Here is a 15,639-nt window from a genome sequence, read left to right on the forward strand (position 1 = left end):
GAGGGTTGAGCAAGGACTGGAGGGCTGCAACGAGCATTCGACTGGAGCAAAGGATGCGGTATTTGCTGAGCGCAGAGAGTCTGCAGTGTCGCACGTCGTGCTCGTGACCAGCGACAGCGACTGCTGGGGAACGGACTTCTCCCCCTCTCGACTCTCGACTGGCGACGCAGCTCGCTCTCCGTCTGCGCCTCAGAATGATTCGTGCGGATGCAGGATTGCAATGCAGGGGGGAGATAGAGACAATGCGCAGAAACCGTCCACCGTCCTTCAAGCCACCTCCGTCTTCTTCGCAGCGGGAGATCCGTCCCCCTCCTCCTCCCTCCCTCGCTTCTGCCCAGCTCCTCCAGACGCACCCGCGGGAGACATGCCACCACCGCCCTGCTGCATCCCGCCCATCATCGGCGACATCCCACCCATCATTCCGGGCCGCCCTCCGTGCATACCCATCGCCATCCGCTGCTGCATCTGGACGAGCATCATCTGGCATTGCTGAAGCTGCGCCTGGAGCTGCATCCGCATCGGCGGAGGCAGACCCGGGTTCTGCAGCATCGCCGACAGCTGGAACATCTGCTGCTGGATCATCTGAGGCGAGGGCATGCCGCCCATGCCGCCTGCCCCGCCGCCCATCATTTGCTGCTGTTGCATCGCGAGCATCTGCTGCTGCTGTTGCGCGCGAAGCTGCTGCTGCTGGCGCAACTGCTGGGCTTGCAGCGCACCGGGCGGGATTTGCGGGACGGCGGGGAGACCTGGCGTTGCCGACGGAGCTCGAGGCGGCGATGCCGATGCTGCGGGTTCAGACTTGACGGAGTCGGCTGGAGCGGGCGAGCCTGCTGGAGCGATCGGCTTGATCTCCTCGCCTGGTCGGGGTTTGCGAGGGTTGAGAATCTGCGTGTAACACGACGTTCAGCCGGCGCTCGGGATAAGCAGGCGCGAAAGGAGCAAAGCGTGACGCACCTCTTCAGGCTTGGCCGGGAACAGCTCCTCCTCCTCCTTCTTGACATCCTCCTCCTTGACCGCCTCCTTATCCTGCGACTCGCCGTTCTCGCCGTTCTCGGCCGCCTTCTCTGCCGCAGCCTCTTCCTCAGCCTTGCGCTTCGCTTCAGCCGCCTTGCGCTGCTCCTCCTCTGCCTCAAGCTTCTTCCGCTCCTCCTCGGCCGCCTCCTTGCTCGCCTGCATCATCTCGTCGACATACTTGGTGACGCGCTCGCGCCGCCCTTCGTCAGGCTTGAGCTTCTCGAGACTCTTGACGCGCGTCTCGCACTCGGGGCAGAGCATGTCGTTGTCGAGCAGGGCGTTTGTGACGCACTCGTCGCAGAACGACGTCGAGCAGCAGGGCGTGAGCATGGCGTCGCGAAGGAGCTTGGAGCAGACGGGACAGGTGAGGTCCGGATCGGTTGGAGCGAGGTTCTGGATGTCGTTGGCGGAGAGGTTGGCGGTGAGGGCGCGGTGGGCGAGCCACGAGGCGCTGCGGGAGCGAAGTCGTCAAACAGGCTGCGAGCGCATTAGAGAGCCCTTGCAACGCACCTGTCGGGGCGAGCGACGACGAAGCCACCTTCGGCCGTGACCATGATCCCCGACTTGACGCCGTTCGTCGCCGGTCCGTCGCCTTCCTCGCCCGTCGCGACTTGCGGACCTTGCACCTCGGTCAAGAACGACTTCGGAATACCCGTCGTGCGCTTGATACGTGGCCGATTGTCGTAGGCGGCGTCGCCATTGGTCGGGCACTCCTGGATCCAGTGACCTATCGAAAAGAGGCGCTGAGTCGTGCGAAGGAGACTAAGGGACGAGCTGCGACGCACCTTTCTGGCCGCAGCGATAGCAGATGTAGCCAGGCGGAGGAGGCTTGTGAGCCATGCCAGAGTCGCGGAACGAAGGGCGGTTTCCGCCGTCTCCGGAACGACCGGGACCTTGGCCGTGTGGTCGGTTTCCGGGCGGAGGATTGCGATAGACGGGCGTAGCGCTGCGGATGAAGATATCGTCAGCAAAGAACAAAGCGAGACCTGTCAATCGAACAACCGAAGCGTCTTCGCTACTCGAAGGGCGGGACTTACTGCGACATCTGCTCCTGCGTCTGCTGCCACTGCGAGTTGGTCGCGGCGAACATGGCAGCCATGGCGGAAGCTTCGTCTGTTGGAGCGGCGGCGGGAATCTGGACCTGAGGCGAATCCTATCGAGTCGCAAGGAAGAGACGGTCGGCGGGAACGAGCGAGAGAAGGAGAGGAGACGGGACGACGAAACAATGATAAGGACTCTGATTGCTGGAACACGCACGAGAGCGATACTCGGCCGCAACAGAACCGGAACGAACCTGAGCAGCAGAAGGGCGGGCATCTTCGCGGCCGTCAAAGCGCTTCGTGAACATGTCCTTGCTGAATCCGCTTCCGACACCTCCTCGCGGCTCCGGCGCCGCTCCACGCCCCGCCTGCAGTCCCACGCCGCTCTCCTCCGTACCCGCCATGTACTTCAAGGCGTTGCCTCGCCCGGGCCTCGAGGGCGGAAGTCGGCGGGCGATGACGGACGTCGAGCGAGGAATCAGCTCGTGGTCCTTGGTGTACTCTGCTCGCGAAAGAGGGCCGCTGGGTCAGTACGGTTCCTCGCGAGACTGGACCAACTGCTCGACATGAGGCTGGAGGGACGGGCGGCGATCGCAAAGCGACGAGTTGATTGCGGCAAGACGGGCAAGCGCCAATATCACTCGACGGCCAGAAACACGGTACAGAGGCTCGTACAGCACACGCCGCTCCGGAGGGGAGAAGAGGAAAAGAAGGGAGGGAAGAGGAGAAAGCGCAACGAGACGGGCACGCACCTTCCTCGGTATCGGCGTGATAGATAGCAAAGTCAAAGTCGGCGCCCTTGCCCATCTTGTTCTCGGCAATGATCTCCTTCTTGAGGTCAAAGACCGAGATGGCCGTCCCGTCGAACGCGATCCGCGAAGGCTCGCGCTGCGACTTGAACTTGTAGAAGACGAACGAGGACGACATCTCAGCGGCGCGTGGAGAAGGTCAGAAGCTGTCGAGCGGCGGCGGAAGGCGAGGGTGATGAGGAGGGGGATGTGTGAGGTGGCGATGAGACGAGGCGCGACAGCGGGACGGGCTGAAAGCTAGCTCAAAGTGCAAGAATCCCAGACTACGTGCTGTCTATCCTGCTCGCGAGCGCTGCGTGAACGAGGTTGGGAGGAGCCGGTGTGTGGTGACTATGTGGTCGAGAGAGGCGATGCGAGGGCGTGCGTGGGCGTGTAGGTGCTGCAGAGACGATCTTTGAGCTCGTTGAGTCCGTTCGCAAGCGTCGTTGGGCGATGTGAGCAGGCGGAGTGGTGAGTACGAGCGAGAGAGCAGATCTCCGCCTCCTCGCCGACTTGGAGACGGCCTCACACGGCGGCAACGGCTTCCTTCGCTCTCGTTGGACTCGCTAGGGTCACAGAAGACCTTGGGGAGGCAGTGAGAGCAAAAGCGTTGCTGATTTTGTACAACTACAGGCGAGGGAAAACCCTTCTCCTCCTCCTTCTCCTCCTCCTGCGTTCCCTCATCTCCCGCAACTGCGTTTAATCGCGCTGGTTCGACGGGTAAGGGAAGGACTCGGGCGGGGAGAAGGACTCCTTCACGGAGCGGGCCTGGACAAAACGGAAGAAGATGCTCATGGACCCTGCCTTGTCGTTCGTGCCCGACCCGCGCGCCCCACCGAAAGGCTCTGCGAGAAAAGGGTTTCAGCGCGATGCAACTGCAGGAAAAGGGTCTTCTGGGACCCCTGAGATGGAAACTCACGAGCACCAACGACCGCTCCAGTCGACTTGTCCTGTTTCCGGAGGAAAAGTCAGCTTCGCCTCGTTCCGCCAGTCTCGAAATTAGTGACTGCTGAACGCACGTTGATGTAGTAGTTACCCGCAGCGTGGCGGAGGAGAGCGCCAGCCTTGACGGTCGCGGCACGGTCGTCCGAGAAGATGCAACCGGTGAGGGCGTAAGTCGTCGTCTGGTCGATCAACTTGCACGTCTCCTCAAACTGGTCGTCCTCGTAGATGTAGACAGTGAGAACCGGGCCGAAGATCTCGTCGACCATGGTGGGCGAGCGAGGGTCCTTGGTCAGGATGATGGTCGGCTCGACGTAGTAACCGCTCGACGCGTCGCCCTTGCCGCCAGCGAGGACCTCGCCACCAGCCTGCTTGGCCTTCTCTACGTAGCTGAGGCACTTGTCGAACGAAGCCTGCGAGCTGGGGGCGGCACAAGTGAAGGTCAGCCGAAGGAAGCGGGATGACGGAGACGCGGGGTGATGCACATGACGGGACCCATGAAGTGCTCAAACTCGGTGACGGGACCGAGGGTGATCTTGGCAGTCTCGGAGAGGAGAATCTCCTTGAACTTGCCCTCGCCCTCCCACAGGCCCCTCGGGACGTAGAGACGCGAGAGAGCCGAGCACTTCTGGCCTGCGAGTTGGAGCAGCGTCAGCTTGGGTACGCGGGAGTACGCCCATGGTCTCACGCACCCTGGTACTCGAAGGCACCACGGATGGCACCGGTGACGGCGGCACGGACGTTGGCGGAGGGGTGGACGAGCTGGAAGTTCTTTCCGCCGGTCTCGCCGACGATGCGGGGGTAGCTAAGGTAGTTGTTGATGTTGTTGCCAATCTTCTGCCAGAGGTGGCGGAAGACGTGGGTCGAGCCGGTGAAGTGGAGACCGGCGAACATGCGGTGCGAGAGGACGCGGTCGACGAGCGAGATGGTCGCGTCGCCGTTCGGGCAGGGAAGGAACTGGATGACGTTCTTGGGGAGCCCGGCCTCGAGGAGGATCTGGAAGACGAGCCAGGAGGCGTAGGTCGCCATGGGCGACGGCTTCCAGACAAGGACGTTTCCGGTGAGCGCGGGGGCGCCGACGAGGTTACCGCCGATAGCAGTGAAGCTGCAGAGTACTCGTCAGGTAAGAGTCGTCAAGAAAGGACGAGTTGTACGCACTTGAAGGGGGTAACAGCAAAGACGAAGCCCTCGAGAGGGCGGTACTCGGTGCGGTTCCAGACGCCAGGCGAGTTCTCGGTCGGCTGCATCGCGTAGAGCTGCTCGACCTGAGCGGCGCCGAAGCGGAAGAAGTCGGCGAGCTGGCAGACGAGAAGCGGAAGTTAGCGCTCTATCGCAGCGAAAGACGAGTTCGCGATGCTCACCTCGGCGGCAGCGTCAATCTCAGCCTGCCAGACGTTCTTGCCCTGGCCGAGCATGGTAGCAGCGCAGATCTTGGCGCGGTACTTGCCGCTGATAAGGTCGGCAGCCTGCAAAGAACCGAGTTAGCGATTCGTTCGAGGCGAAGGTAGTCATCTCGCGCGCACCCTCAAGAAGATGGCTGCGCGGTCGTTGAAAGGCATAGCCTCCCACTCGGGCTGAGCAGCGAGTGCAGCCTCGATAGCCTGGCTGGCAAGGTCAGGAGTCGAGGTTCCGAAAGTGCAGAGCGCCTTCTTGTGGTTGTGGGGCATGGGCTGCTCAGTGCGCTCGCCCGAGACCTTTACCTGCACACGTATAGTGGTCAGCCACCATCTCGGCTGCACAGGCGACCGCGATAAGGCGTGCGACGCACCTCCTTGCCGCCAACGAACGCGGGCACCTCGAACGGCGCGGCGGCCTCGAGCTCGGCGAGGGCCTTCTTGAGAGCTGCGCGCTCAGGGCTGCCTGGCGCATAGTTGAAGTTGGGCTCGTTCTTGACGGTGGGGAGCTTGAAGATAGCGTTTGTCGAGACGGACATGGTTGCGGGCTGGAAGAGGCGGGTTTGGATATGGCGCGAGCGTGCGAGGGTCAGCAGTGGTCCTGAGAGAGCTCTGGCTGCTGCTCGTGAGGACATACGGGTGCAAGGGTGTGCGGAAAAGGAAGCGGGAGGAGGGAGAACCGCAAAGTCGCGGCACGGCGGCGAGGCGGCCAAAGCCTGCCTTTGCCGACGATTCCCGCATGCGCTCACCCTCGCCCGTATCGCATACAAGCAGAGTGTGCACAGCGCGTGTCCCGAGGGTATCAAGCTCGAATGGAAGCGAGTCCAGCTGAACCGAATCCTCCAGGTGCCGTCGCTGGCGAGCGATAGTCCTTCGACTGCGAGAAAGACCTCCCTGGCCTCGTCTGAGCCGTCGTGGAGAACCTGATGCGCTCCTCTACCCTTCGACAGACCCGCTGAGTCGCAAAGAAGCCCACAAACCCGCCCTCGAGTCGCCGTGAACGATCCGAGCGAACCGTTCACTCGTCGACTCCCAGCCTCGCGCGTCGGTGCAGCAGCGAAGAAGGCCAGTCTGCAGTCTGGAGATGAGGAACTCACAGTGGGCAGGAAGTAGCGGTGGAAGGAGACGCTGTGGTGGAGGGAGAGCTGTTCGCGAGCGAGAAAGAGGTTCAGGAAACCGTCAACTCAAGCGAGCGAGAGCGCTGTCGCTCCGAGCGGTCCGATGAGGGTGCGAAGTGATGCCAGCGAGAACAGCAGACGCAGCGAAGCAGCCAGCCTGCAGGAGAGCCAAGCAAAGGACGAAGCGAGGCCAAGTCGCGGGTCAACGACACGATGCAGAGTCTCCACGATACAGGCTACGATGTGAGAGGGGAAGAGGATCAACATGATATTCGGATCTGCGGTATTGCGCCAAAGAGCCCAGAAAAGAGGGGTATAAACAACGAAAGAGAGGTGCAAGTTCAGTCGAGAGTGATGCGCGAATCGCCCGTCCCGACGGCCTCGCTCGCGCGCTCGTCGCTGCTCGTAGAGCGTCGTGTTTGTGGTGCCCAGGTGTTGAGCGGGAGCGCGAGCGACATGAGGTAGTCTCCGCCGCCGGCTGCCGGCAGTCGGCGAAGCTGGGACGACGTCGGCGAGCCAGTCCATCCAGCTGCCGAGGCGTCTTCGTCTTCCGAGTCGGACGTCGCGGACGACATGCGCAGGCGGAGGCGGGGGAAGCGGACGCGAATGGCGGGGTGGTGGTCGAGGGTGTGCGTTGCGAGGTAGGTGGGAACGAGGAGAGGCGTTGCGGCGTGTTTGTGCGATGCGAGAGATGCGGGGAGACAAGATGCGAACGAAGGGCGGAGACGCTTGGGCAAGTCGGTGCGGGAGACGGAGGAAGGGAGGTAAGGGTGGTGGAGCTTGACGTGCGTGGTGAAGTGGTCTGCGGCGGTGACGTCGCTCATGGCCGAGACGTGCAAGGCAGGGTAAGGCGTGATGGTGAAGATGTCGGTCTCGCCGGCTAGCGGGGCGCAGGAGTGCAAGGGGACGTCGTCGATCCCGTCCCATCCTGCTTCGGTGTCGAGCGAAGGGATGTGCGGCTCGTCTTCGGCCATCTCGACGTCTTCGGTCGCCTTCTCCTGGCTGCGAGAGGAGCGAACACTTCCGCCGCTCTCGCTCATGGGCGTAAAGTCGGAACGAGTGCGGGAGGTCGCGGCAGCGCTCGTCCACTCAGCGCCGGTCAACGACGAATCGCCCAAGAACGGCCGCGAGGACGAGTAGTCGTCATCGGCCTGAGCGAGGCGGAGCTGCGTACGGCCGAGCGTGTCGCCCGACAGGTCCGAGTAAAAAAGGTCGTTCGCGAAAAAGACGACGCCGGCGTCGTAGATCTTCTTCCGCTTGGGCTTGGAGCCGGCAGAACCACCGTCGCTCGCCGACTCGTCATCCTCGGATGCCGAGTCGTTGCGGCGGACGAAGAGTGGGGTGTACAGGACTCGCTTCGAGGCGCCGTCGTTAGCGGTCGCGCCGAGCGCCTCGACGGCAGGAGCGTCGCCTTCGCTCCGCACGCCGCCGCCGGAAGACGACACCTCCTCGACCGAATGGCGGAGCGAGCTGCTCTTGACCGGCTGAGTAGGCGCCATGCCCTGCTGCAACCGGGCAGGAGCGGAAGCGCCCGTCTCGTGCGACGCAAATGAGCGTTTCTCGCCCCTCGTTCCGCTGTTCGAGCTCGAACCGTTCTTCGATCCGCCAGACGGCATCTGCGAAGTCGGCGCCGTCGACCTGCGCGAGCCCGAAAGGAGCTGGCCGCTGCCGCTGCCAGCCGCATTCTCCCGCGCGCCAGGTCGCTCGTCAAACATCGAGTCGGGTTCGTCGTTATCGTCGCTCGACGCGGTCGAGTTGGAAGGCCTGCTGTGCGCGTCGCGCTTGCGCTCGCGCTCTTCCTCCTCCGCACCCTCAATCCGTGTCGCCTCGATGCTGTTGTCCTCCATATCGCCCATCTGCACGTCCGGTTGATCCGCATCGCCAGGCTGCTTGAGCGGCTTGCTCGAGGGTCCGTGCCAGCGGATCTTTGTCCCGTCGTTACTGACCTCGACCAGCTTGCTCTTCGTGCGAAGGGCATGTCGGACGGTGCCGACGCTGACGTTGAGCCGGTGCAGCGCCGCCATGGTCGAAACGAGGTTGAGGTAGAGCCAGCCGCCGGTCGCGGTAATCTCGTCGGCGGCGAGCATGTTGCGGAGGTACTGCGTGTTGGTGGAAGATTTGGCGGGAAGGGGAATAGGGTCGCTGTTGAGCGGGTTCTGAGGCGGGGTCTGCGGGCCGGCGACGCCCTCGACAGGCAGCGACTCGAAGAAGAGGCGCTCGATAAGCTCGACGATGAGGTCTTCGAGCCGGTCGGGATCCGGCACGCCAGCGCTGCTGCCGACAGAACCCTCCCAGCTACCCGCCTGCTGGAGTCGAGGTCGATCAGGCGTCGTCGCGGCTGCTTCAGGCGAGGCGGCCGGTGTTCGTCGCCGTTTGCGGTTGTGCGGTTCCGAGATGCGGATGCCGCTACCCGTGCCCATGCGCGAGACGGTCTCGATAGGCGGAGCGGAGGGCGCAGCGAGGATATCGCGCTCGGGAGGAAAGATGTCGGTTGGTCGGCGGAGGAGGGGTGGAGGGTCGGGGAGGGCGACGCTGGAGACGGTGCCAAGAGGAGCGACCGAGTTAGGCGCCGCAGAGGTGAGTCGCCGCTTCTTGCGCTTCTCGCCACCAGAACCTGTCCCGTCTCCACTACCCGACCGCTTCCCACTCCCGCTGCCTGATCCAGACCCGCTCCCTCCACTCGTGGAGTTCTCCCGTCTCGCAGCCGGGTCGACGACAACCTGCAACGCCTCCTTTTCCGAGCTTCGCAAGGATCGCAAAGTCGCGCCGAGGGACGAGGTCGATTCGGTGTGGTCGTGCGAGCTGGAGTTGCCGGTCGTGTTGATACGAGAGGAGTCGGTGTAGTCGCCAGAGGTAGAGTTGGAGAAGGATTGGACGTAGTCAGTCAGGAAGGACTCGATCTCTCGTCGTTTCGCTCTGTGGGCGGGAACTGTCAACACCATCGGAGCAGCGGTACGGATCGAGTAGAACGCACTTGGGCAGACCGTCGAAGAAGCGGACTTCGAACAATCGCTCCTTCCGCAGGTTTGTCGGTACTCGAGCCGACTCGAATCGTTTCAGTCGCGCCTTGAGCTTTTGATCTGCGGCCGGCAGGTGGGTCAGCGGACTACCCAGTACCTCCTGAGGATCCGTTACGCACTCTCAAGCGTGAGGTCGTCGACCTGGAGAGAGAAGAGTCAGCCCGTAGGTCAGGAGAGAAGGCAGCGAGAAACGCACGATATCCCGAAAGCTCTCCTCCGAGACGAAAGCGCCGCCGTCAAACTGCTCGCCGTTGCGCGTGCTCAGACCCGACCGCGTACTCCCGCCTCGACTGTAGCTCGCCACTTCCTGCGCCTCGTGTATTGGCACGAGTGGCGAGCCTGGCGGGTTCCCTCCGAGCGAGTCGGTCTCGCAGAGAAACGAGGGTTCTCCGTCAAGGAGTTCGTCGTCGGAAGAAGGGAGCGGGATGCCCAGCGCGCCTAGCCGGCGAGTGGTCGACGAGACGGTGCCGGGGTTGACTGAGCTGCCCACATGTCGCGAGGGGCCGGACGAGGACGACTGGGGTGCGTTTGTAGGCTGCTGGAGAAGCACGGCGCGCACGCACGGGCACACGAAGGGCGTGGTGAACGACGATTCGCGCGGGAGAGATGAAGTTGGCCAGCTCACCGAAGTGTGCATCGCTGGCCGTGGCAGGCTCGACGCGCTCGAGTCGCTCGGTGCGACGTCTGCTGCACGCGCCTTGCCCCTGCTGTCCCTGTCCTGCGCCGCCCCGCCGACGGTGTCGAGCCTGACCCGCTCGATGGCCGGGTGGAGGACTCGCTTCCCGGACGACGACGAGCCATCGTAGCCGCCTGAGGACGGCATCGCCGTGGTGTGCCAATCAGCTGTGTCTGTAGCCTCAGTCAAGCAGCGCAGCCAGGCGAGAGCGAGCGTGAGGAGCGGAACCCCTTGAACAGGCGAGCGAACGGGCGGCGAAGAACGTCAGGGGTCGGCCATTTTCCTTCTCTCGAGCAGAGCAGCGTGGAGCCAGCGCGGTGACGCAGACACGACAAGAACACTTGCAGCAACGGTCTGGCGAAGCAAGGCGGCGTCTAAAGACAGGGCAAGCCTGAGGCGAGTCTTCTTGCTTGCTTTTGCTTGCTTGTTGTTGCTTGAACTCCTCCTTATGTCGTCTGCTCGATGCGAGGCGATGATGAGCCTTGCAATACTGTACGCCTACTTGCTCGCCTCCTCGTAGTGCCGCTTGAACACCCGCGTAGAAAACTGGCCGAACGTCTCGCCGTCTTCTGCGACAACCTCGTTGTGGTTGGGCTGGTGCAGGCGAGGAACAAGATGGAGTCAGCGCCGCGATCTGTCTCGAGAGTCTGATTGAACCGACAGTCACAAGCGGTCCTGCACGCACCTGCAAGAACACCGCCAGCGTCTCCCTGCTCACCGTCCCGCTCTCGACCTTCCCCCAAGTCTCCGGCTCCTCTTCCTTCTTCCGCTCGATCGCCTCCAGCGCGTTCCGTCCCAGCGTCGCAGCCGTCGCATTCACGAAATGCGGCGTCGCGGCGAGTCGTCGCGAGGTGAGGAGCTCGACCGTCTCGCCTGTCTGGAGGGCGACGCAGTTCTCGGGAATGGTCGCTTGGACGACCTTGCCCGCTCGAGTCTTGATGAAGAGACCGGTGGAGCGAGAGGGCGACGGGATGACGAGCGGGTCGAGCGGGGCGGTAGAGGAAGACGAGGCGCGGGGGGTCGGGTGGAAGAGGTACATCGACGGGCAGAGGACGGTCAGGAGTGAGTGGTCGATGTGCGTGCCGCACCACGAGTCGTCGACCTCGTCGACATTGAGGGCGGCGTCTTCGACCGAGGACGAAGGAGGGAGGGAAAACGGTTCGCCTTCTCGCGGGAACTGTACGATGGCGAGTCAGTCAGTTCAGCCCTAGCCGGAGCGCCAAGGGTTGTGTACGCACGTAGTGAAGCAACCGAGCCTTGGACGAGTGGCTCTCCCGGACGAGCTGCTCGACCGTTTTCTTCGACGCCGTCTTGCCGACAAACTGGTCACACGCTGCACCGACCAGCTCACCAATCTTGACCATCAGCGCGCAGAGCTCCTTGAACGCGACTGTGCACACGACGGTGCTCCCGCGTCTTGTCAGCTCTTCATGCGAGAGCGAGACGAGAGAACCGTATCGCTGCTCACCCTCAAAGTCCTCGACGCCCTTCTCCTCCGGCCAGATATTCCGCACTGCCTCGTCACCCTCATGCAAGCCCGGCGTGATATCCTGGCTCGGGTTGTTATAGAAAGACCCCTTCAACCTGTCCGGCCGGCCGTTGTGGATCTCCTTGCCGTGCGACCATCCATAACTGTAGTTCGACTGCGGGTGCGCATACTTCTCGCGCGTTTCTTCAGGCAACGAAGCGAATGCGTTCGAGAGGAGGAGCAGGCGGCGACGGAGGTGAGGGAACGAAGGGGGGAGGTCGGAGATGATGATCAGGCCGAGGGATTCGGGAGACGAGTCGAAGCCCTTCTTGATGAGCTCGGGGAGGGAGGCGTCGCCTGCTACGAGCGCTGGGTAAGGGATCGTGACCGGCGAGATGGAAGGCGAGTCGGACATGGTCGAGGAGCGCAGCGGCGGCGTATGTGGACGGCGGGTGGCTCGGCCGGGGCGCGTGAGGCCTTCTACGAGCCGCTGAGCAAGTCCAAGCGGCGCACGAGCGAAGCGAGCGGCTGGACGAAGCGGAAGAAAGGTGAGCGGGCGGTGGTGCGGACCACGCGGCGTCGGACGAAGGCAGAAAAGCTGCAGACGGTTCAGAGAAGACGAGAGAGTGCACACTGCGAGTTACTGATGGTCTAGGACAGACGAGGAACAGAGGTACGAAAAAGTCTAGAGAAAGGACAACGACAACACGGCTCGGAAAGAACGAAACGACACGAACGCCTCACTCCTGCTGCAGCAACGCCTCGACGGTACGCTCGCGGCACCGCTTGAGGAACGTGACGAGGTCTGTCCCTCCCGTTCCCGCAATCGCCTCCCTCTTCGCGCCCTCGACCAGGCCCAACCTCCTGCGCTCCTCCTTCTCCGCCTCTTTCTTAACGCGCTTGGCCTCCCACTCGGCCCAGTGCACCGACTCGCGCGCAGGCTCCCTCCTCGCCTGCTGCACGATGAAGACCGTCGCAAGCCGCATGTGCTGGTCCCTGAAGCGCTTCATCGCCGCGACGGCGCCGTCGTACGCCTGTCCGAGTTCGGCCGGATGGCGCTTGGCGAGCTTGCGAAGGGAGGGGAGAACGGGCGCGTTGGGTGCGGACGGGTTCGGGTGGTGCAGCGACTCGAGGTGCCGGAGGAAAGCGCGGTGGTGGCCTGGCATGTAGTGCGACATGCGCTGCATGAAGGTCTCATCCGAGGGCGCTTTGTGCAGAGCGGCTTTGTCGACGACGATGGCGGGAGGAGCGGGCTTGGAGGACGAGGCGGCGGTCGGAGAAGGCGGCTCGACAAAGGTGTTGGGGAAGCCTTGCGATTCGTGGCCGTTCGCTTTGTCTGCACTCGACTGCGCGTGACCGTGACGAGGCGCGTGGTCGACGCCGAGGAAGACGTCGAGCGCATGGACGAGACTCGACTGTCCGGCCGACGGTCCTCCCCATTCCATCACCTTGTCCTCTCCGTTCTTGCCGACTCCCTCAAACGTCCACTTTCCACCGTTGAACCACGGCCTGATCTCCCAGTAGAACGCCTCGGGCGAGATGCGCTCCCTCCCCTCGGGACCGAACGGACCGCGGGTCGCGCCAGCCATGAGAGCCGTCAACTCGTCGATGAGAGCCGAGATCGAGTTTAGGTAGGTCGCGATACGGGCGAGAGCGATCGAGTCGGCGAAGAAAGACTCGTCGAGGGTCGACGACATGAGGCGGAGGATTGACGGGCCGTGGAGCTCGCAGAAGAGCGAGAGGAGGAAGAAGGCGCGCTCGGAGGGCGTCGAGGTGAAGGTCGTCGTGATCTCGAGGTTGTCGGCGCGGAGGCCGAGCGACTTGTCGGTCATTTTCCAGGTCCACAAGACGGTGTCGGCGTAAGTAAGGATGGGCGGGAGGCCGAGGCGGTCGCTGACTTCAACGAGGGGAGCGGCGATGGATGCGCAGACGACAGTCTGGGAAGGGAAAGTCGAGTGCATGTAGAAGTGCTCGATGTGGGCGAGGAGCGTGTGCGCGCGGCGGATCATCGGCAGCGTCGCCAGGACGTCGACCGAGGCGCGGGGGAGCTGTGGAAAAGATGGCACATTAGCGGGAGCTTGCACAAGCCGTCGAGAGCTCGGAACCGGACTCACCCTGCGCACGCTCTCCCGCCATCCTTCGCTGAGCTTGCCGACACCTCCGCCCGGCATGCTCGCTGCCTCCTCCTGCGCCCGCTCGAGCGCATTCTCCACCTCGTCCCATCCGTGTCCAACCCCTCGCAGCGTCTGCACAGGCTCCTCGGGCGGCAAAAACCCTGTTGCGACCGAGACGTCGTAGTCTGCAGCGGCAAGCGACGAAGTGTCTGGCCTCGCGCGGTCGGCCCAGTTGGCCTCGTCGATGACCGACTCGGGACGGGGCGGAGTGACGGGTCGCTGGGCGAGGAAGTGGTCCGATGGGAGGGTCGAGAGGTCGAGCGGCTTGGACTCGTCTTCGAAGATGGGGAAGGGGACGCGCCGCGCTGCCGGTCGGGACGAGGTGGCTGCCATGGCGTCTTGTTCGCGTGTGTGCCGGTCAGGCGGTCAAGAGCAGCCTGGCGAGGGAGGGAGAGCCGTGCGATGCTGACAGAGATGAGGCGATGGGAGTTCGGCGTCGGGATGAAGCGGGACAAGCGGGCAGCGGCTTGGCTGGCTGAGCGTGCGGCAGTGGTCCTGATCAAGCCAGATCTCGACGAATCGAACCAGCACAAGCAGAGCAAAGTGTGAGGGCGAGCCAGTCCAAGGTTGGCCACCGCGAAGCCGGAGGTCCACATCGAAATCCTTTGCCAGCGCGAGATTGCGAAAGGGAGGCATCGATACAGGGGCAGGGAGTTACAGTGCACTCGGGCGTGTCGGGTCATGCCTTTTCCGCGAGCGGATTCGCGTGGATCTCGACCTGCGGGTGAGGAAGCGGTCGTGTGAGCGCTCGAGCCCAGGTGCAGACGAGAGCAGTCGCCGTAGGGCTGGCTCCGTCTGGGCAGGACGACCCGACTCACCCGCTCAATCTTGATTGGCTGCAGCGGCCGCATCTTGTCGTTGACGGGCACCTTTTCCTGTTGGAACAGAGGGAGTATCAGCTTGCGACGTCTGGTCGGACGGGCGACAGAGCGCTCGCACCATCGCGTCTAGTGTCGTGTCTGTGCCGTCAATTACCCTGGAAGCGGGCGGGGTACGCGGAGAGGGTGTCAGTACAAGCAGACGGATTGCAGTCAGATGGTGCGGCTTACCGCCCGAAGATCGAGTACTTGGTATCCAGGTGAGGCTGCTTGGCGTCTGTAGCAATTCCGCGACGCACTGCGTCAGCGTCTGAAGCGAGAGGACGCAGCCCGAGAAGAGCGCCGGCTCAGATGAAGCGGGACGAACAGGTGATGAAGAATTGCGATCTGCGGGACGGAGTGATGCTGTCAGCCTCTGTGTGGGAAGGATGAGCTGTGCAGAGGCGACCCACTTGTTCGTATCGGGTCCCGAGTTGGCCATCGCCACGATCCCTCGCTGGTTGAACTGGATTGCGCAAGCAATGTCAACTTCCCGAATGCTGGGATCGAGTCGTCTGCCCTGCTCTGCAGAGAGAATTTGACGACCTCGTGAGCGCAGGAGAAGCGGAACGCACCTTGAGCGTACTCCGCACCTCGTCGGGGAATGGTCGTCCCCAGATCGACTGCCCGCCCTTGCCCGTCCCCGTCGGGTCTCCCGTCTGAATCATGAATCCTTTGATATTCCTGTGAGAGCGAAAGGTTCGTCCATAAGCGGGTTGGACGGACTTGAGTTGAGTTGAGGAGGAGACGGACCGGTGGAAGAGGCAGCCATCGTACTGCCCGCTTGCCGCCAGCGCCAGGAAGTTCTGCTCGAAAGAACCTCTCCCTGTATCAGCTGCAAGCACTTCATGGCGCTTCAAGCTGAGAGACCGCATCTCGACGAACCTCTGCACACTTCGGTACCGCCTCGCAGAACACCTCAATCTGCGCAGACGCCGAGTCAGCCAGCTTCTCTGAAGCCAGGGACAGCAGTACACGCACCTTGAGCTCGCCGTGTGTCGTGTGCAGCGTGACAGACTGCTCGAGGCGAGAGGCGATGAGCGGAGGTGAGGGCGGCGAGGAAGCGTTGTGGAGCGCACCATGGTCTCGCAGGCGTCTCAGTAGGTCAAGAGAAGCAAGTCGAAAGTTCAACGAAGCGAGCAGCGCGG

At 63.1% G+C, this 15,639-nt stretch overlaps 6 protein-coding genes across 6 annotated transcripts; all 6 read right to left on the reverse strand.

Annotated features, from left to right (window-relative positions):
- Positions 1-267: 267 nt before the first annotated feature.
- On the reverse strand, positions 268-2,981 carry RHTO_07377 (Mpe1-like protein; the record flags this gene model as incomplete). The annotated part of the gene is made up of 7 exons (XM_016421035.1): positions 268-885; positions 955-1,465; positions 1,525-1,741; positions 1,800-1,960; positions 2,052-2,167; positions 2,309-2,556; positions 2,807-2,981. The coding sequence occupies 7 exons, from the start codon at positions 2,979-2,981 to the stop codon at positions 268-270; spliced, it is 2,046 nt and encodes a 681-aa protein (XP_016274762.1).
- Positions 2,982-3,541: 560 nt separating this feature from the next.
- On the reverse strand, positions 3,542-5,717 carry RHTO_07378 (delta-1-pyrroline-5-carboxylate dehydrogenase; the record flags this gene model as incomplete). Its single annotated transcript, XM_016421036.1, has 9 exons — positions 3,542-3,687; positions 3,762-3,792; positions 3,862-4,204; positions 4,270-4,417; positions 4,477-4,889; positions 4,943-5,082; positions 5,146-5,250; positions 5,308-5,484; positions 5,553-5,717. The coding sequence occupies 9 exons, from the start codon at positions 5,715-5,717 to the stop codon at positions 3,542-3,544; spliced, it is 1,668 nt and encodes a 555-aa protein (XP_016274763.1).
- A 920-nt stretch (positions 5,718-6,637) lies between these two features.
- On the reverse strand, positions 6,638-10,139 carry RHTO_07379 (Frequency clock protein; the record flags this gene model as incomplete). Its single annotated transcript, XM_016421037.1, has 5 exons — positions 6,638-9,212; positions 9,271-9,376; positions 9,436-9,457; positions 9,513-9,854; positions 9,942-10,139. The coding sequence occupies 5 exons, from the start codon at positions 10,137-10,139 to the stop codon at positions 6,638-6,640; spliced, it is 3,243 nt and encodes a 1,080-aa protein (XP_016274764.1).
- Positions 10,140-10,490: 351 nt separating this feature from the next.
- On the reverse strand, positions 10,491-11,875 carry RHTO_07380 (uncharacterized protein; the record flags this gene model as incomplete). The annotated part of the gene is made up of 4 exons (XM_016421038.1): positions 10,491-10,586; positions 10,678-11,169; positions 11,231-11,382; positions 11,461-11,875. The coding sequence occupies 4 exons, from the start codon at positions 11,873-11,875 to the stop codon at positions 10,491-10,493; spliced, it is 1,155 nt and encodes a 384-aa protein (XP_016274765.1).
- A 325-nt stretch (positions 11,876-12,200) lies between these two features.
- Positions 12,201-13,967, reverse strand: RHTO_07381 (indoleamine 2,3-dioxygenase; the record flags this gene model as incomplete). Its single annotated transcript, XM_016421039.1, has 2 exons — positions 12,201-13,508; positions 13,575-13,967. The coding sequence occupies 2 exons, from the start codon at positions 13,965-13,967 to the stop codon at positions 12,201-12,203; spliced, it is 1,701 nt and encodes a 566-aa protein (XP_016274766.1).
- A 346-nt stretch (positions 13,968-14,313) lies between these two features.
- RHTO_07382 (peptidyl-prolyl cis-trans isomerase-like 3) lies at positions 14,314-15,573 on the reverse strand (the record flags this gene model as incomplete). The annotated part of the gene is made up of 11 exons (XM_016421040.1): positions 14,314-14,352; positions 14,453-14,509; positions 14,574-14,610; positions 14,684-14,729; positions 14,820-14,839; positions 14,905-14,957; positions 15,067-15,175; positions 15,245-15,297; positions 15,377-15,415; positions 15,473-15,508; positions 15,571-15,573. 11 exons carry the CDS (start codon positions 15,571-15,573, stop codon positions 14,314-14,316), a joined length of 492 nt encoding a protein of 163 aa, XP_016274767.1.
- Between the last annotated feature and the right edge of the window lie 66 nt (positions 15,574-15,639).

This window comes from Rhodotorula toruloides (genome assembly GCF_000320785.1).
Source record: "Rhodotorula toruloides NP11 unplaced genomic scaffold Scaffold6, whole genome shotgun sequence".
Taxonomy (NCBI): Eukaryota; Fungi; Basidiomycota; class Microbotryomycetes; order Sporidiobolales; family Sporidiobolaceae; genus Rhodotorula; species Rhodotorula toruloides.